Source organism: Eptatretus burgeri, chromosome 7, assembly GCF_056783735.1.
Source record: "Eptatretus burgeri isolate ZD-2024b chromosome 7, Ebu_testis_v1, whole genome shotgun sequence".
NCBI lineage: Eukaryota > Metazoa > Chordata > Myxini > Myxiniformes > Myxinidae > Eptatretus > Eptatretus burgeri.
Window position 1 is genome coordinate 66,334,242 of NC_140967.1, and position 21,221 is coordinate 66,355,462.

A 21,221-nucleotide genomic window follows, 5' to 3' on the forward strand; every position below is an offset into this window, starting at 1 on the left:
TAGTTTTCTAAGGGAAAGCCTTCATATCAGACGTTAACACTCTCACGACAGTGCTTTGAGACACTCCAATTTCATGTGAAATGCACCTTGTTGATTTTATAAGGATATGTTCAATCACTTCGTTAACCTGTTTATGGTCCCTGAAGTTTGAATATTCCTCAAATGTCCAGAATGTCCTGCATTATTGTTCTTCACAGAGCCCATCGCTCTCCACTTTGAAACTGTACAACGTATAGCGTTCGAGGTTGGTGCATTACGCATCAGGAATTGTCTTCTGAAAGCACGCTGCACTCCCATCACCGATTTCGCTCCTCTGTTGTTCATTTCACCATGGATTACCTGCAAAAGAAATTATTTTTTAAAAATAGAAATGTTAAAATACATTTGCTACAAACAATTTAAATGCTTAACCTTCCTAACTCGCGAGATTGTATTTCACATTTCCATTTCCTCAGTCATTATAAAAAAAAAATTCAAATTGGGTACATTTTTGTGACTCACCCTGTAATATGATTGTGGGACCTTAATCAAGATCACCAGATATGAAATTTGCTCATTCTTGTGCACGTACCTCATATCAACCAGATGATAGATCAATCATCCATTTTAAAGTTGTTAATAATCCCATTGTCTGCTTATTTTGCATAGTTTTGAACATTTCCCATTGGAAAAAACTCAAAGATGATGTTCAAATGAAAAGGAACTTGATAGAGTGATTGGTATGCTGAAGCAAAGTGTCACCCAAATATGGATGGTGCGGCTCTTGGAGTGAGTCACAGATGTCATTGGATAAAATGGTGGGCACAAGTAACATGATGTTTCATAAATAAAATATTGTGTACATAGAGCTCCTGTAAGATCAATTACTTTAGAAGAAGACTGATATGTGGTGATCAGTATGTCATGGGACAGATTTCCTTTTGGACCATCCTTGTGAAAGACCTTCGAGAATTAGATGACAGAACAAACCAGGGATCTGTTCTGACTTTCATGAAAGTCCAGATATGTGGATGAAGATATTGGAGTGAGCAGCTGTACACATAGAGTATTTTTGCATATGACCTCTTATGGATTACCATACTCATGCCGCCAGGGGTATAAGGCTGCCGAGTCAGTTTCATTAGGTAGGGGACACAAACCTGGATGGGTCCCCACTCTAACACAGGATACTCGACTGACTTACTTTTCCCAGCAATGTGATACTCGTTTTACCAATCTCGGAAGGATGACAAGGTTAGGCAATTCAATAACACCTGGTGTTATTTTGGCATGACTATGGATTGAACTCAGGACCTCAAGATCCTAAGCAAACCGCCGTAACCATAAAGCCACCACCAAGCATATACTGTTTATGACCTCTATGTTGGCAAGGTAATTTGAGGGGAAAGGGTCTCAGAGACATCCATGCGTATCAGGGTGGTAGTTTGACATGCCAGCAATACAAGGATAAGATCGTTTAAGGTTGGGCTCAGCCTCTGGTGTTGTTGGCTCTATAATAATGAGTTTGCTTACACCCATCGGGCCTACAAAATGGTTACCAACCGATGGTTGTTTGTCCATGCTCTATCCTTTTTAAATGCTGAGCATCAAGCAAGGAAGCAGCACGTACCATATTTAAAGTCTTTGGTACGAGTCAGCCAGGGTTAAAACTACCGACCTCCCAGACTCAGAGTGGACAGTCAAATCATTACAATACTTAGTCAAGCTGAGCCTCTTCAAAAATAGGTAAAACATATCGTTATTACCAGGAATATGGCAAGAAATTTGCATAAAATATCAGTGATTAATATAATAAATGGTCATTTGTTTTCGACGCCATCATTTCTCCCTGGTACTTTTTCCCCTTGGCTCTTTCATTTTTTTTCTTTTTGTTGACAACATGAAATGGAACGGGGTGGCTATTAGGTTTGCCTCGGGAATGTATTGGAATTGCAATGCTTTGTAGGCCCAAGTTTATTAGTGCCAACCTGCAACCTGTCTGCACTACAAAGGCACAAAAATAACTGCACTTGAGAGCAGCTGGGCCTCGTTTTAGCATCCTTTGTTCTAACTCACGTTGGAATGCAGGGTTGACTGATGTGAGGGCTTTCTCCTTATTAATACCATGTGGGTTACACTATGCAAAAAAAAAATAAAAAAAATCCTCAAAGAAAACAAGGCAAAAGACAAATCATTTTCACCGTTTACAATTTATCATTAGGAGAAAAAGGCAAAGTTATGAGTGGTGTAAACGATTAATGAAGAGGATTATGAAAACTAAATGAATAAGATTGTGCCAAAGAAGAAGTGACTGCCATGTAGTGGGGCAACTTAGCTAAATATAGCATCACAATTGTGCATTTTTGAGGAAAGCACCAAATTTGGCACACTAGTAGCCTATCATATTACGAACAGATTTGGATATTGGGCCATCTCAAATTCAGCCGCTGATGGCTGTGGCAGCCATTTTCCACTGCCATCAAAAATTTTGAGATGGCCCAATATCCAAATCTGTTCATAATATGATAGGCTACTAGTGTGCCAAATTTGGTGCTTTCCTCACAAAATGCACAATTGTTATGCTAAGTTGCCCCACTAATGTGACTGTTGTATTTTTCCTGAAAACACTTTCTGTTCGCTGAAAGCTTTACATCGAGTTGTCGCCTTAAGTATAAAACACCAACGACGACTTAAACTCTGGTCTATATGGATTTACATTGAAACTACAGCATGTTTGGGGAATGGGTTGGGGAGGGGGGGGGGTGAACCCCAAATCTAATACATATGAGAGAACAAGAACCGTACTCAAAGCAGGAAGTGGCCATCTGGACCATTAAGCTCATGTTACTTCCAAATCTCATTAATTTGCTTTCAAGATTTCATTTGCAAAGTTGCAGACGCAAAGGCCTATCTTTAGGAGAGAGATTCCATGAGATCATTACCGTATGCCTGAGTGCAGACTGGACAGTCAATCGAATTATTTCTCCTTGAAATGTTAGTGCTCTATGAAGCAGCACATGCTGTGGGACTCGCACCAAAATGGGGCTACGGTGTCTTCAATGACCACTTGTCATTTGTGAGCAATTTTTGTAGATGTGGATATTCCAAAAGGTTTGCACATTGACATGTGATTGTGATGGCAACAACGGAAGGCAGGAAGAGAATCTATGATTTAAAAGAAAACAAAAAAACAACAGTGTGAGGAAATAAATAAGTAGGACAGAAAGTTTCTGTCAACCAGTTCTACACCTCTCGTGGTTTCTGAGGTTGAAATCAAAGAGATTTTATGAAGATAGCGATGTTATGCCAAGCTGGCTCAGCTCGCACTGAAGAGTTTAAGGAAAAACTCCAGGCAGTTGGTTGGGTTGGGAAACAGGGGTTGTGAACAACTGGATTTCTGAGCATGCCACGTGGCTTGTTTCTTTACAGCAAGCTCAGCGTGTGCTCAATGTGAGATGCATTAAATTTTAAAACGATTTTTCTCCCCCTTCGTTCAAGTGGCATGCAGCCAGGTGGTTAGGAAACCTGGAGGCACTTTCTGCAGAAAATCACGGTCAAAGGTTAATGCATGTCGTTATCCAACCACTGAACTCTGAAGGTGCATCACCACCAAAGTGGCAGACAATAATCAAGTTCTTGTCATAGACGGCTGTCTAAACAGCACCTAATTGCTATTCAGAGAGTATGAACGTCAACCCAACTCACCACACCTTATTCCCATTCTATGACTGACCTTTTCCAGGGTAATGATTCCTTTTTGGGTTTTGGGGTCAGTTTTCACCAGAAAGGTTCCAGAGACTTCAGCATCCAGAATGGTGTATGTCATTGCAGCATTTTCAGCAACGTCGGCATCTTCGGCACGTATTTGTCCAACCATGAAACCCAATGGTGCCAGCTCTGACACAGAGATGCCGTAGTTGCCTGTGACATATCGAGGGATGAGAAGATGCATTGTGCATGGTAATGAGAGAGTGCTCCAGTCAGGAGAAATGTGGTTTCATATGCTTTATATTAGGTGTATGATCTGCTGAGCATTATATGTGTGAGGTGAGGAAAGGTGATACAAAGTGACATTGAAAATGAATTAAAGAGAGATAAGATACGCTGAAGTAGAAATACGTTCTGGATTTTGCTGAAAAGAAAACTTTTGACAATAAGTGACCTGGTCTTCATTAAACTTCAACCCATTCTTCTGTTTAAATATAGCAATTTTATACCTTCATTTTCCTCCCAATATCATTTAACATCCTTGGAGAATGGAATTGTTTCAACGCATTGAGATGTCAGAGGATTTTCTCATCCAAATGATTCTCCATTGCTGAAAGTTACACAAGGATACTCAAAGAAATTTGATGCAGGAGGGGGCCATTTGGCCCACCATGCCTGTGCTACACCAACCCTAGTATCATCACCCATCTGCACACAAGCAACCTACAACCACACAACTGATTTCTCCATATCCCACGATCTCCAAAGCATCCATGAACCTATATAATTCCCATTTAAACGTATCCACGCCTTTGCTGCCACTACCTTCCCATGGAGACCAATCCACACATCAACCACTCTCCAACTGAAAAAACCCTTGCCTTAAAACTGTCCTAACTCTTGCCATTTTTACCCTCAAGCTATGGTTTCTAGTCTATACAGCCGTTCTGCCCATGCATAAGCAATAAATATATGACCCTAAATCCTACAGATTAAATATATACGTAATTCACTTCTATCAGTGGGAGAAAGGTGGGACATAAAGTAAAATTTATAGGTTATGAGAGAACAACACAAATAGCAGATGGTATAGTTTGTAAGCTCAAGTGATCACCTGTCAATGGGAGCAGAAGACAAAGATCGCTGATTATAAGGATCTGTTAAATGTCTCACAGTAAAAAAAGGAATGAAACAGAGAGGAATGGTGAATTGTTGCTGCTGTAGAGAGAAAATAAAATGGCAGCTCACTCTTGGGGAACTTGGGCGGGTTGTCATTGACGTCAGTGAGTGTGATGGTGATCGTCGTGGTGCCTGTTAGGCCCCCCATGTGACCTCCCATGTCTTTTCCCTGAATGATGACTTGGTATTCCTCGCGTGCTTCCCGATCCATGTCTGCTAATGCCGTACGGATTTCACCTGTTGTGGGAGAAAAACAGGTGATTGGCTACTGCTTTGTATCATTTCTGTAGGTCATTTTGGACAGCTATTCTATTGCCGCTGCACAATACATTTGGGCAGGAATTTAGAATTTGGCCATGGAACCAACATACAATGGTGTATTCTAATCTCTAATGTCCACCAGCAATGCTGGCAAACGAACCTCCATCTTCAGGTCTGTCTGAGAGATAGCAAACTCGTTAATGCGACACATGTGAAGCACCAGGATATCAATTAACAATCGGACATCTGTGTTATCTCTGAGCTATTCTGACAATCACAAACATGGTTAAAGGTAAGTGAGTAAAACTGTAAATGCCACAAGTTACACATAAAATTTACATCAGTTCCTAAAACTTGGGTCCTGTTGACGTAAAATGGTCACATAACAAGCAAATCAAAGTAAAAGTCGTCAGTTTATGAAATTGCTGCTTGCGGCCAATTTTATAAAAAGAAACTTGCACACAAATGTCTTCAGAGGATGAGCTAGTAATCTCCAGGTTGTGGTTATCAGCCTTCCCCTGCTACGTGACGCAAATTCATTACTGAGAATGAATGTGATGAACGTCATGATTGTGGAAAAAACAAAACGTCTGAATTAATCGTGTCCTTTGTAAATCTAGCAAATTATATCATTAAATTTTCTGTTAATAACACGACTTACAAATCCTTCACAACACAAAGACACATAAATATACATAGGAATTTTGAAGCAGGAGGTATGAAAAAAAGAAAAAAGAAAAAAATGCAGGTGAGTGACCCGAGACAATGGGGAAGCACGGTTCGTGATTGCTTACGTGTAGGGATACCCCGCTAGTAAAGAGTATATATATATATATATAAACAGCTCTGGAAAAAAATAAGAGACCACTCCAAAAAAATTTAAATCAGCTTCTCCACATGTGTGGCAGCCATTCCATTCCAGTGTCTGTTGAATTCCAACACAGGCACACCTCATTCTACTTAGTGAGGTACTGATTAGGTGATCATCTAAACCAAATCTTATTTAACAAGGAAAAGTATAAAAACCACTGCTGTGGTTAACACTATCCTCTTACAATAGGACCAGCTGGATGGCAAAAACAGTGCTAGTAGTACCTCAAAAGTAATTGGAATCAAAAAATAACTATTGACCATGCCAAAAGAGTTGAAAAGAAAAGTTTTGAGTGAGGAAAAGAAGGGTTCAATTCTGGCTTTACTGGAATACAGTGAGTGTCATGATGCTTCCATCCTTAAAATTTCAAAGACGGCAGTTCATAAGAACAAGGTCAAGCAGCAGACATTGGGGACAACAAAGCTACAGACGGGCAGAGGGTGAAAACGACTTTCCACTGACCGGGATGATCGCCAACTCATTCGAATGTCACTCAACAACAGTAGGATGACATCAAGTGACCTACAAAAAGAATGGCAAACGGCAGCTGGGGTGAAGTGCACGGCGAGGACTGTTCGAAACAGGCTCCTAGGGGCAGGGCTAAAGTCGTGCAAAGACAGAAAAAAGCCCTTCATCAATGAGAAGCAAAGAAGAGCCAGGCTGAGGTTTGCAAAAGACCATAAGGATTGGACCGTAGAGGACTGGAGTAAGGTCATCTTCTCTGATGAGTCCAATTTTCAGCTTTGCCCTACACCTGGTCGTCTAATGGTTAGACGGAGACCTGGAGAGGCCTACAAGCCACAGTGTCTCGCACCCACTGTGAAATTTGGTGGAGGATCGGTGATCATCTGGGGGTGCTTCAGCAAGGCTGGAATCGGGCAGATTTGTCTTTCTGAAAGACTCATAAATCAAGCCACGTACAAGTTTGTCCTGGAAGAACACTTGCTTCCTTCTGCTCTGACAATGTTCCCCAACTCTGAGGACTGGTTTTTCCAGCAGGACAATGCTCCATGCCACACAGCCAGGTCAATCAAGGTGTGGATGGAGGACCATCAGATCAAGACCCTGTCATGGTCAGCCCAATCTCCAGACCTGAACCCCATTGAAAACCTCTGGAATGTGAGCAAGAGGAAGATGGATGGTCACAAGCCATCAAACAAAGCCGAGCTGCTTGAATTTTTGCACCAGGAGTGGCATAAAGTCACCCAACAGCAATGTGAAAGACTGGTGGAGAGCATGCCAAGACGCATGAAAGCTGTGATTGAAAATCAGGGTTATTCCACAAAATATTGATTTCTGAACTCTTCCTAAGTTAAAACATTAGTATTGTGGTGTTTAAAAATGAATATGAACTTGTTTTGTTTGTATTATTTGAGGTCTGAAAACACTGAATCTTTGTTATCTTGCCAAAACGAAGTTTTTGCAAGATATGTTAGTCAGCTTGTATGTTTTGTTTTTTTTGTTGTTTTTATCTTGCCAAAACGAAGTTTTTGCAAGATATGTTCGTCAGCTTGTATGTTTTTTTTTGTTTGTTTGTTTGTCTGTAATCACGTATAAAAAATTCTGCAGAGCACATTTATCATTGGAAATTTTTGTAATTCGCATATCAGAGGCCTATAGAGGTCCCTTTCAGCACATAAAATTTTGAAGGTCAAGGTCAAAGGTCAAGGTCACTTTGTCGCAAATCAGGGGAGTCGACAAAACCCTTATTTTTTGAGTAATTTTGATCGGATCGTCTTCAAACTTCATGGGAATACAGTTCATGGTCTAGCGCTCAGCTGATTAATTTTTGGTGGCGATTGGCCTTGACCTTTATGGTTAGCGCTGGAGGTCAAACATATTTGACCCTAAGGTCAAATTTTAAAGTTTTAGGAACCATATCGTGTAGTACCTCAAATTGAACACCTCGATGAGTGCTTTCTAGATATGTCAAGCTTGAGATATTATGACATCATTTGGTGACGGTATGAGGCAAACGCATATTTTTCATGGTTACTCTGTAGAACGATTCTCATCGGAATCTCTCGTAGGCAGATATTCCTCAAGGAGTCGCTCCTGGTGGATAGCAGCTCTGTTCACCTCAGTGTGACCTTAAAGAAGTCACATGTGGTCACCTTTTGGCAAGATACAGGTCACCCTGCGGGTGACATTGGTTTATTGTTATTTTGACCAGTTGTCATTTTCTGCAAATAAATGCTCTAAATGACAATATTTTTATTCGGAAATTAGGAGAAATGTTGTTAGTAGTTTATAGAATAAAACAAAAATGTTCATTTTACTCAAACACATACCTAGTAAAATAGTAAAAAATATAGTAAAAAAAACTGATTATTTTAATATAGTTAAAAAAAAAAGTAAAAATAGTTTTACTATTTTACCAAAATAGTAAAACCAGAAAAACTGATAATTTTGCAGTGGTCTTTAATTTTTTCCAGAACTGTATATATAATATACATATATATTATGGAGAACGTTAATCCTCCATATAGACTATAGAGGGATGATACGGGGGGGGGGGGGCGGGGGGGGAAATGGACACCCATTCAAATGTGTACACAATGATCCACTTATAAATTACCATAGTGTGAAGTCATAAGCACTTAAAAGCCATAACTTTTATTCTCAAGCATTTTCTGAACTATTAAGACTTAAACAAGACGTGAAAATACATCGCCAAAGTACCATAACATGAATTGCTGAATCGCCAATTTGTATTTCTTCTTCCACTCTCACAACAATGTTAAATTGTAGCCCAAAATAACTCAATAACTGCTGAAGCCATGATGGTGATTCCGCCGCGAGGAAATTACTTTGTTTCTGGGTTCGTGCATGCAACCGAAAATTTAAAATGCATAAAACATTAATCGTTTTATTACTAAAATAAATTCAACATAAATGTGGACTCAACCAAACAAGCCCAGGATCATGGAGGGGGGAAGATGGACAGTACCATTCCAAAAGGGATACATGTCCAAACCTTCCCCCAAATCAACTGAAAGAAGTACTAAAACAATTTAATAACATTGGTGGATTTCATCCATCCCAAAATAACAAAATATATAAAGCATTAAGTATTTTGTAATAAAAAAATCACATTGTTTTGCAAATGGATGGAGGTGCTCAATGCCAGAAATGAAATCGGAGCCATATCGTGTGCTTTCGATACAGTCTGGCACCCTGCCCTGCTCAGCAAACTCTCTTCCTATAGTATCCAAGGAGATCTCCACTCATGGCTCGCAGTCTTCCTCTCCTGTCGCAGCCAATGTGTGGCCCTTAATGGAGTTCTGTCATCCCCTCTTTCTTTTCAGGCTGGAGTTCCTCAAGGCAGTGTTGTGGGCCCTGTTCTTTTTCTGGTTTTCATCAATGATCTCTCTCACCCTCCAGAAAATCCTCTTTATCTCTTTGCTGATGACTTTACCCTCTGCCGTCCCATCCATCAGCCCTCAGATCGACAAACAGCAGCCTCTTCACTCACTGCAGACCTGGATAAAATCACAAGCTGCACCAACATGTGGAACATGTCTTACAATCCTGACAAATCTCACACTCTCACTATGTCTCTCCGAAAGGACCGTCTGGAACCCCCCCCCCTCACCCATCTACTTTCTCAACAATCCTCTGGAAGAAGTCCTTCCATTCAAGCTTCTGTGTCTCACTATCTGCCATGATTTTTCCTGGGAAAACAACATTTCCAAGCCAGCTTCCAAAGCCAGTCGCTAACTGGGCACCCTCTTTCATGCAAAGTATTTCCTTGGCACACCAGAGCTCCTGACCACATACAAAGCTTTCATCCACAGCCTGATAGAGTCCTGCTCTCTGCACTGATGCCCCTGCCTCTCACCTTTCTCAGCTTCACACGATGGAAACCAAGCCATTTGGGATCATTGGTATCTCCCTTGATGAGGGTGAGTCTTTGGGTCTCTCACTAACTCACCGCACGCACGTCGGTGGTCTTTCTGTCTCCTACCATCTCCTCTCCGGCCTAGCCCCTCCTGCTTAGTCTGAGATATGCCCCCCCCCATATTTCCACAGGGTGCTCAAGGTCTGCCAGCAACCCCCTTCTAGTATAACAAGCAAAATCAAGAATCACTGCTCACCTTCACCCTTCCATTCCTCATTTTTCCCCTTTTAGAACAAACTCCCACACTCTCTTCAATCCCACTCAAAACAGCTTTTCACCACCATCTCTTATCTTTCCCCATCCAAAACCACGATCTTTTCTATCCCCATTAATCCACCCCAAACCAACCTCGTTCAAATTCCCTGCTTTCCTTCCTGAAAGTGCCTGTCGTGTTAGGACCTGAAAGTCCCTGTCATGTAAGGACTTGAAAGTCCTTGTCATGTCCATCTTGTTTACCCCGTGTACCCCGCCCCATTGCTCTCCCTTCCACAGATCTCCACATGTTTCTGTTCCACACTGTTTTTCCGTCCCCCTCCCACCCCTCTTGTCTCCTGATCCCTTTTATGTATGTTCTGTGTGTTAGCTCTCATACGAACCTTGACATTGTGTACAAAAAAAGAACAAAATGCGGAAATCCATATAGTAGACTGAACCAAAAGCCAGGATTGAGGGGTGGGGGGGGCAGAATCTACCATAAGCCAAATTTAATAACAAAGTTGGATTTAATCCATACCAAAATAAAAAATATATATTAAAAACATGAAGCATTTTCCTACTTTAAAAATTTGCAGAAACAAGAAAAAAAAAGTTTAAAACATGAAAAAGAGCAATCAGAGATTGCAGGCCCTTGCCAGGACATGTTTTATGTGGTGTTTGTGCAGTTTTGTGTGGTGTATTTTATGTGGTGTTTGCGTACTGGTGTGTTATGTAATTAAATGAGACAAAACTAGAACTGCCACTTCATAACAACTGGCAGTGATGACTGGGTATCAAAATGTCCCACTTTGGTCGGACACCTGATCCTGACCCATGGCGTTATTATTATTGAATTGAATTTAGAATGGGATTAAAATAAATTCAATTCAAATCACATGGAAGACCAATCAGGTACAAGTCCTGCATTGGAGTAACCAGAAAGAACCCCAAAAAGCAAAAAGCAAAGATGAAGTTATCAAGAGGAACCTGGATAGGATTCACATTTCAGCTGATCCTCCTCTAGAGCTCCACCCTCAAAGCCATCCAGGCACAGCCAAGTGAGCCTTATTTAAAATAACAAAATCAGAAAGAACCCAGATCAAAAATTAATAATTCTGGATGCCAGACTACGTGTCTAATTAAGTTGAAATTGAAAACATATACAGTATTCCCCATCACTACTAGATCATAATTGTGAAGTTTCACGTTGATTGATTAAGGAGTTCCAATGAAAACATTATTTAAGATTTTTCTTCAATCCAATATGGCTGCCAAACCATATGACCTATCAATTATTCATTAACAATCGTGTACACCCATGCCTTGGGGAACATTTGTGTAAAGTTTCCCCTCGGTCTGTCCAGCCATTCTGGTGAAGAATATTTTTTATAGGTTTTACAGTAAATCTAATATGGCTGCCAATCCATGTGACCCATGACATCATACGTGTGAACCTTTTGGTCCTCATGGATAGGCGGTCATACATGTAAAGTTTCGCCTCGATCTGTTCAGCCACTTCATAGAAGAATTTTGAAGATTAAAAAAACAAACAATATGGCTCCCAAATCACGTGACTGATGACATCATCAATGTTTTTTCTGTGGACAATTTTATCCAGAGATGACCCTCAAATATTTTCAAACTGAACAGATGTAGCATTGTACATATACAATTATGATGTCATAACGAAGGCACCGATGATGTCATTAAAAAAAATCACACTTCTTCCCCTTGAGGAGTACTTGCCATGTTGCAAGTTGCATTTTTTTCCTTGGATATGTTTCATAGATACAGAGGTCCAACGTTTTTCAGTTTTTCCAATATGGCTGCCACACCACGTGACCTATGATGTCATCATTATCAACAAAACATTCTACATGAGTAGTCGCTCCTATGGTGAAAATTTTTTTCTCAATCCGACAAGCGGTTGCGGAGAAAAATACTAAAGTTCTGTGCAGACAAACAAACAAGCAAAGAGACAGACAGACAAACAAACAAAAAATAAACCAATGTCACCCGCAGGGTGACCCTTATCTTGCCAAAAGGTGACCACGTGTGACTTCTTTAAGGTCACACTGAGGTGAACAGAGCTGCTGTCCACCAGGAGCGACTCCTTGAGGAATATCTGCCTACGAGAGATTCCGATGAGAATCGTTCTACAGAGTAAGCATGAAAAATATGCTTTTGCCTCATAACGTCAACAAATGACGTCATAATGTCTCAAGCTTGACATATCTAGAAAGCACTCATCGAGGTGTTCAATTTGAGGTACTACACGATGTGGTTCCTAAAACTTGAAAATTTGACCTTGGGGTCAAATATGTTTGACCTGAGGCGCTAACCATGAAGGTCAAGGCCAATCGCCACCAAAAATTAATCAGCTGAGCGCCAGACCATGAACTATATTCCCATGAAGTTTAAAGACGATCCGATAAAAATTACTCAAAAAATAAGGGTTTCGTCGACTCCCCTGATTTGCGACAAAGTGACCTTGACCTTTGACCTTGACCTTCAAAATTTTGTGCGCTGAAAGGGACCTCTATAGGCCTCTGATCTGCGAAGTTACAAAAATTTCCAAGGATAACTGTGCTCTGCAGAATTTTTTTATACGTGATTACAGACAAACAAACAAACAAAAAAAAAAACATACAAGCTGACCAACATAACTTGCAAAAACTTCGTTTTGGCAAGATAACAAACAAACAAAAAAAAACATACAAGCTGACCAACATATCTTGCAAAAACTTCGTTTTGGCAAGATAACAAATAAACAAAAAAAACATACAAGCTGACTAACATATCTTGCAAAAACTTCGTTTTGGCAAGATAATAAATAAAAAGAACTTTTTATTTGCTGAGGTAAATAAAAAATGAATTTGAAAGCAAAATCAATCAAAATGTCAAGAAAGAGACAAAGAGCAGATGCTTATCAGGGGTTCACTTACTTAAAGCGAAACACAGACAAGGGTACCCAGCAGATCACTCAGGGGGAGGGGAGGGGAAGAATCGTCTCACTCACCCGAAAGTCATCCGTGAAGCGAAAACGTCCTGAAAATGCGTGTGTGCGTGTCACATCCGTCACCAGCACCCAGCTTTGCCGTGCACCCTCTCACAGGGCAGCCTTGAACGCCAGTCGAAGTCTGGAGAGCACTGAGATCATCCTTCACGGGTTTAGACCCTGGTGTTGTTGGTGTTCGACCCGTGCCTCACTTGTTGGCGGCGCTGCTCACACCCACACCACACGCTCGCTTGCCGAAGCACTGGGAAGGGCGAATTGTCTCGTCGGCGCTGGTCAGACACCCGCTTCTTGGTTGCTTCTCTCGCCCTATGCTTTTTCCTCTCTCCTTTCGCTTTTCCTCTCCTCGGACTTTTCTCTTCACACAACGTACCTCTTGCTCGTTTTTGATATCCCCGGGCCATCTCCGTGGGGTGCCGTCCGCCCCAAGCTCACCCTGCCCCACTGGGGCACGGTTACCATGATGACCCATGCGCTCTCAAAAAAGGCGGGCATCAGAGCTCACGAAAGATTGCCGCTGAGGAAGAATGGGGGCGGGCTTCAGAGCTCTTGAAAGAAATATGTGTGAACGTGTCTGTCGTAAAGAAAAAATCTTCCCACAAGAGAGGGGATCTATCCTTCACCCTTCTCAACGCATCACATTTAAGATCCCATTAGACATGCGGATGGGGCTAATCTGAACATGCATTTAAGGGAATAACTGTCTGAGGACCTGGATGTGTGGAGGCATTCATCAGAACAGATTCTGAAATCCATAACAATGTATATGTCTATATATATATATATATATATATATATATATATATATATATATATATATATATATATATATATATATATATATATATATATATATATTGTTGCGGATTCGCGCCCGCCGGCGTGCGAACGGCCACGTAACTCGAATCGCGGCACGTCGCCCACCGGACGGACAATCCAGTCGTGACCCTCTCGGACTAACGCCGGGAACCAGTCACGGGTGGACCTTTCGGCCTCACCACGATCGTGCCAATCGGCCCCCGCGTGGGATAGGGTTGCTCGCCAAATTCGACCTACCTAAGTACCCACACGGAGGGTAGACCGGGCGATCGCACCTCGCCGCAGGTCGACTTCGGACACGGGCCACTTTAAGCGACCCGTTCCGTACTATCGGGATAACCGAGCGGTGTTATCGTCGGCCTCGACGGTTCGATTAATTATCGGGCGTATTCAGCCCACTACCAACCCTTTACGTGAAGTAAGATGGAGATTCAATGAAAGAAAAGATGAAGCGAAACGGGAAAACAGTTCAACATAATTCACATTTATTTCGCGATGGCACACGGAAAGCACACATATACAATTACACCAAAAGCAAATGTAAAAGGAGAAGAAACACACAATATTACACAAAAAGCAAATATAAAAGAAGAAGACAATGCAGAGCTATCCGACTACCGAGCACACAGCAACACTTATACAATTTTACTTCACAGACGGCGCCGACAACACATATACCCAAAGCAAAAGAAAAGGACCACCCTCAAGGATGAGGCGGGCCTGGGGCCGAGACCGCGTCGGGCCTACCCGTCTGATGATGAGACGCAAAGTGGCGGTGGCGCCCCAACTCCGCGGGCCTCGCGGACAGTGTCTGGTAGGGGGTGGGAAAGGGGCCCCCTTGTCGCACTATCTCAGCGCGGGGGGAAACAGGAGGGGGTTGTTGATGCTCGGGGGAAAGGAGGATATCTCCCTGTCTCGGGTCCCGCGACGAGCGTCTCCACCACGACCTCGGTCGCGCCGCCGGCCTCTCCCTCCGCAGCTCCCCGACTCCGACGCGAGCACCCCCTCAACCGCCTTCGCCGCCTCTCCACAGCTTCGTCCGATCGCCCTCTCCGTCTCCTCTCTTGACTCGTCCCAACTCTTCACTGGCTCCGCGAACTCCCAACTGCGAACTGCCTTGACTGACGAACGCAGCCGTTTATATCCCCCGTGGCCTCGCTCCTTCACCTTTGACCCTTTACCTCCGACCCTTCACCTCAAACTGGCTCCCCATTGGACCTAAGAAAAGTGGGCGTGAATGCTTTTTGATCCATGAATTTGCATATAGCGACCACACTCCAACGCCCTGGAGGCGGGGCCAAATCGCCCCACGCTCACCGATAGGACGGAACAGAAGTGGGCGTGAGTCGTTTTTGATCCATTTTCTTCGGAAAGTCTGTGATGTTTCTGAACACGCTGCTCGGTGCACGCCCTGCACGAGTCCAGTATCGGTGCCCACAAGTGGCGCAAGAATGGTGGTGATACGATGGTGGCGAGTTGTGACGGTAAAGGTCGTGGCTGTTGTCGTGAAGCGGCGTTGTGGTTGGTGGTTGTTGTGTGATGGCTGTTGAGACGTGGTTGGTGGTGGTAGTAATGGCGGCTGGTCCAAAATAAAGATAGTAAAAGAAAAACGGCTATCTAAAAGGGTCGCAGCACGCATGAATGACATTTATTCCCTCTAAACAACGGGTTTGGGCCTAACTACACATATACTTACAGAGATATCTCACCTAAGGGACCTGAATGGTGGTTTGCGAATTTCGTCAACCACAACAATATATATATATATATATATATATATATATATATATATATATATATATATATATATATATATATATATATATATATATATGTATGTATATATTGGGATTCGCTAGATATCCGTTATTGTCGGGTTTTCCGTCTGTCTGTGCGTGTGTGTGTGTGTGTGTGTGTGTCTGTGTGTGTGTGTGTGTGTGTGTGTGTGTGTGTGTGTGTGTGTGTGTGTGTGTGTGTGTGTGTGTAACGCGAGGCTCCGCAGCACAAACCAGCAAACCGATTTCGATGAAACTTGGTAAGCAGGTGCCATATGGGCTGGGAGTGTGCGCGTTTGAGTTTCGTTGCTAAGCAACCACTCGTTGCTATGCAGCGGCCGAAAAACCGCGTTTTAAGAACCCAAACGGTAACTGACGTAGCGCGGCTTCTATGATAGGTAGAGCGACCGGACCAACTCCTGCCTATTCCTTGCATCCCCATCTAGTTATCACGACAGCATAACGTTCCTCAATCTCTCATAGTTTCTGAATGCGGAAAGGTGGTGAACTGGGGAATATGTTAAGTGACCTTGACCTCGGAAACTGTCGACGGCGGAACGTTCAAATTCGGTGGATGGATAGAGTTTAATAACTACTACAAAATTGAACCGCAGCATTTTTGCAGATTAGATCACCAAGGGTGTCGGGGCTGAAATACGCAAAATTCGAAAAAATACTTTTTCTCGATCTACGTTCACTATTTTCAATACTTGTCCTACAGTTTTGAATGTGGAGAAACGAGACTTCGGAATTAAACACTTCGAGATATTTAGAAAATTTTACTCGAGCCGATTTTTGATTTAGGTTTTATTTTTCAAATGGTAGTCCTGTGAGGAGTGCCAGTTGGCAAAATACGCAATAGGAAAAATCTTGCCAGGCAGAGGAACAATTGTATGTGAACCAACACGTCTTGGCAATGAATCTTCGTCGGAGAATCGGTCAGAATGAAAAGCATTGTATCCAGCACTTCGATCCCAGCGGATCCCTCGTCGCCTACCAGCTTGTGTGTGTATGTATGTATGTATGTATGTATGTATGTATGTATGTATGTATGTGCGCCTGGTGTTGGCTTGATGGTTAGGGTGGTGGGCTTTGGATCCTCGGGTCGTAAGTTCAAATCACGCTGAGCTGTTGAATTAATACCAGGTGGGGTTAACTTGGCCTGTCATCCTTCCGAGGTCGGCAAAATGAGTGCCAGCATGCTGGTATGCTGTGTCAGAGTGGCAACCTGTCCAGGATTGTGCCCAATAGCTAGTTGTGCACAATAATAGACTGCTTAAGCAGCACTAACCCTCTGCACAGAGTTTGGTCCCAATCTCCTCCTCCATATATATATATATATATATATATATATATATATATATATATATATATATATATATATATATATATATATCTGAAGACGCACAATATTTTTCCGTTTTTCTTTCAGCACTTTTCATTCTCCATGCACATAATGTACACAAAGTGTTTTCTTTCACCAATTAAAAGAAAATTCTGTAAATCGGGAAGTAATTTCCCACCCAGCCGTGGGATAAATGTTAGAAACCCCAATGGGACATTAATCACAGGGGCAGACTAAAATGTAAGCAACAGCCATGAGTAACAATGCCTTAAAAGGAGAAATTAAACTGTAGGATGATGATGACCCCAAGCTCCATGGCTGGTTTCCAAACCCCCACTGTTCCGATTTGAACTTCGGCATGAGAAAGAAGAAGGCAGTTTGGACAAACCAAGGACATCACTCACTACACGGTCCTATCAGTAAGACATGATCAACAAACTTGAGTGGTTAATGATGGTGAGTGAGTATCTGCTCAAGCAAACCATTTTCTGCTGGAATTATCTTGAGAAGTAGAATAAAATTACTTCATTAACAACCCCAATTATTTCCACCTTGTTGTGGGGTTGGCCAGGGAAAGGTTTTGGCTTTCATGAACTGGCTAGTCAGACCTGGCATTCCATTGGAGCTGATTTGGAGAATAATTTGTAATATATTCTGGGTAAGAGTGATAACTCTCCTACTCTTCATGAAAGGCACTGTGGAATCCTTCATGTCTACCACCTAACGATGGCAGACAGTGCACCCAGCTTTGCATCCTTCCAAAGGATAGCACACACATTGATGCATCATCCTCTATGTGGAACACCAGAGTGACAGTTTATAGCTGAGCTGGGATTCGAAACTGGGCTCGACAACTCAAAGCCAAATATGCATACCTATAAGTTATCCTTTTAGGCTCGGATTGATACTTGCATAAACAAAGAATAAACGAAATTGAGGACTAGTTAAAATAAGAAAAACAATTAAGTTTGTTTTCCTTTCCATTAGAAATGCATCTCCCTGGAGTGGTTTGCCTGTATTTGCCTGCCAAATAAATGGGAAAAGCTGTCTTTGCTTGTTCGCATGCTTGTCCAGGCAGCTGCTATCTCTGCCTGCTTTGCCTTCACACATCCCTCCTACCAAGCTGTTATTTTTAGATGTCTCAAGTTTGTCGTTCAAAAAGTTTCCTTGATCTGAGGCATGTGTCATGGTCCTTGTCAAGCCATGAAACCCTTTTTCCGTTTGTCTATCTTTGCTCAAGATGAATGCTCGACACTGTACAGCGATGCGAGAATGGATCAAATGTGGTAACTCTGATAGACTGATGCCCTTTTCTTGTGTCTGCTTTTCCCCAAATGAATACAGAAAAGAGGAGGAATAAGAAGAAAAGATTATAAGAGTTCAAAAACCGCAGGAGGGTAATAAACTGAAGAATTTGTCTGAGCAGAGCGGCTCAGGTCTGACGCTTTAACCACAATGTGACCTTCAAATGGCCTTGTGGGCAAACGGTCAGACCTGAGATTTTTCATCTTGAAACAAAGTATCTGGTTTGTTGTACTCCTGTGATTTTCACAGCTTTGCTTTGTTTTCTCGACATGCTTTGAACATATTCCCAAACTAAAATCAGGTCTCGAATCTCAGAATATTCAGGCATCAAATCTCAGAACACTAAAACGTTTTCAAATAACAAGTATCAATACAAAGGTTTACTGCATTGAAAATGTTTAAAAAAATATTTGGGTATTAAAATGAATACACATTGGTAATAAAGAAAGGTCTTTCTGTGTTTTTCTAACTATTTGAGACGAAGGAGTGAAAAATTCTTCATTGGTATCACCCCTAAAAAAACACATAACCATGAGGAGGGTGGGAGGTGACATCATGGTAAGAAACAATTCAGCAGCCTACAGTGCACGCATGCTTGCACGCCACTCGTGCGGAATGTTTGACGCAACATCTTCGTCTGACTCAAAAAATGAATTTGACACTATTCTTGAACGAAGATTTATCAGATCTTGGGGATGCTGGTCACTTTGATGTATATACCGAGACAATACTTCCATAAATGTAGGAATCCGAAATAAAAAAGTGAGTAAAGAAGTGACGATCACAAAATTGCTGGCTTGCACAACCAACAGGGAGATGCTAAAGGAAGACTTGGCCATTATGACTGGAAAAAAACATCCACATGGCCATAGTTATTTTTTTTACATTATGGCATGCTTCATGGAACTTAGGATATGGCCTGTTCCACAATGAGGGTACCAAGTTTGTCTCACAACCACTAAAAATTCAAACTCAATATTTTTATATTTTTATTTCTCCAAATCCAACATTGTTAATTACGATACTTAAATCCAAATTTTTGGAGCCTCTGAATGAATATAGTTTATTTATAGCCAGCAAGTGGTTTCCTTATAACTCATGGCAGTTTAGGTGTTTCCGGAGAGGACACATTTTTGACAGACACATGTAAGGCAATCAGTGCAGGCCATGCAAATAGAAGGTTATTGGTTACACTCAAACGTTGTAGCATAATATCAGTGCAGGTATATACACACTTGGTAAAACAAACAATAAACTTTTAAAAAGACCCTTTATTTATGTAAAAAAAAATCTTCTACAATATGCATTTCCGGAGAGGACATTTTTTGACGGACGAACGGTGGGGAATATTTATTGAGGGTGAAATAAATATTCATAGTCTGAAATGCTTAATATGTTGTGCACAAAGTACAGAAGAGGTATTAAATTGATGCAACAACAAATAAAAGTCCCAATTTCTGCTTGTATTTGTTTATACACTGTGAATGCAGTGTACCTGGAGAAAATGAGACAGCTATTTGTCAAAAAAATGGCAATTTTTATGCCATTCTGCCAAAAATTGACATTTTTTGTCAAATAAAAAGTGGTCCAAGTTGTGCCATCAATAGTACCAAACTACTGGCCCAAATGACAGAGATACTACAGCTTCTCATTTAGCTATTTAGCATGCAAGGGTACAAAATACCAGAAATGACCATGACTGTGAAACAGCCCATATGTGGTCTAAAATACTTGATGGGATTGCGATTTTGGGAGGTGCGGCCAGAGAGGCACAAACACAATAAATCATGAAAGCCTTTGCTACAAAAGCTTTTTGGATAATTTTTTTTACAAATACTTTTTTTGTCAAAATCATGCCATTTAAATAAATATACATTTATTTATTATTGAGCCAAACTTAATTCAGTTAACTTTTGAAGTTTAATGTTCTAATTCGGTTAACCTTCAAATGTCTTTGAGAATGTAAGAAGATAAAACTTGAATAAAGAACAATTTTTCTGAGATTTCAAAAACAATGGAAAATGTCAGTATGCTAGTGGTGTACATATCCTGTTTACAAACACAGTTACAATGGAAACCTCACCTTTTATGTTTTTTTAAAGCATCTTCAAAATGTCAAAAAGTAAAAAAGAATTACATAATCACTGTACAGTAAGTATAAGCTTCACAAAACAGTTCAGTAGTGGATTTAGGAGCCATCTTCATCTTAATACACATCTGGAGGGAGGAGGGGTGGAGCGAGGTGGAAATTTATAAAACAAGTTGAGTTGAGAAAGAAAGAGAATGTGGAAAGACAGACTGTAAAAGGGTAGGGGACATGAGGAGGAAAAGGGGGATTTTAAAGGAAAAGGCAGAAGGTAAAAAGAGGATCGAAAATACACGAGGAAATGGAGAAGAGTTAAAAATAATTGCACTATTTTTGTGCACTTAACATGTCGATGGGCCCTTAAAAATACAGTGGATTGCTAGAAGGCAGAAAATTGTTTTGCACTATGTTTTGCAAGCAATCTCAAATAAATATACACTAACTCAGGCTAAACTTCCTTTTTCATTTTTACATTGTAGCACATTACATACCTATTACCATTACATACTGTACCTGAGAAGAATAATAAGAGAAACTAAAAACCAAAGAGTTTTCATTGGTGATAAGTGGAAAAAATATGAATCACAAAAAAATGTGGAAATGTAAAGTGAATAAAAATTTTACTTCAATTCGGATAGTGTGTATATCTTATACAAATAAATCACTGTGTGTGTGTGTGTGTGTGTGTGTGTGTGTGTGTGTGTGTGTGTGTGTGTGTGTGTGTGTGTGTGTGTGTGTGTGTGTGTGTTGGTGTGTGTGTGTGTGTGTCTCCATAAATTAA

The 21,221-nt window shown here is 41.3% G+C and overlaps 1 protein-coding gene across 1 annotated transcript in view; it reads right to left on the minus strand.

Annotated features, from left to right (window-relative positions):
• LOC147023445 (cadherin-11-like) overlaps positions 1–21,221 on the minus strand; it is a 182,729-nt gene that overhangs the window by 35,357 nt on the left and 126,151 nt on the right. Inside the window, exons 6-7 of the mRNA XM_085888867.1 lie at positions 4,936–5,103; positions 3,713–3,900 (exon numbers count right to left, since the gene is read on the minus strand). Of these exons, the coding sequence (XP_085744993.1) occupies positions 3,713–3,900; positions 4,936–5,103 (356 nt within the window). The remainder of the gene's footprint in view (positions 1–3,712; positions 3,901–4,935; positions 5,104–21,221) is intronic.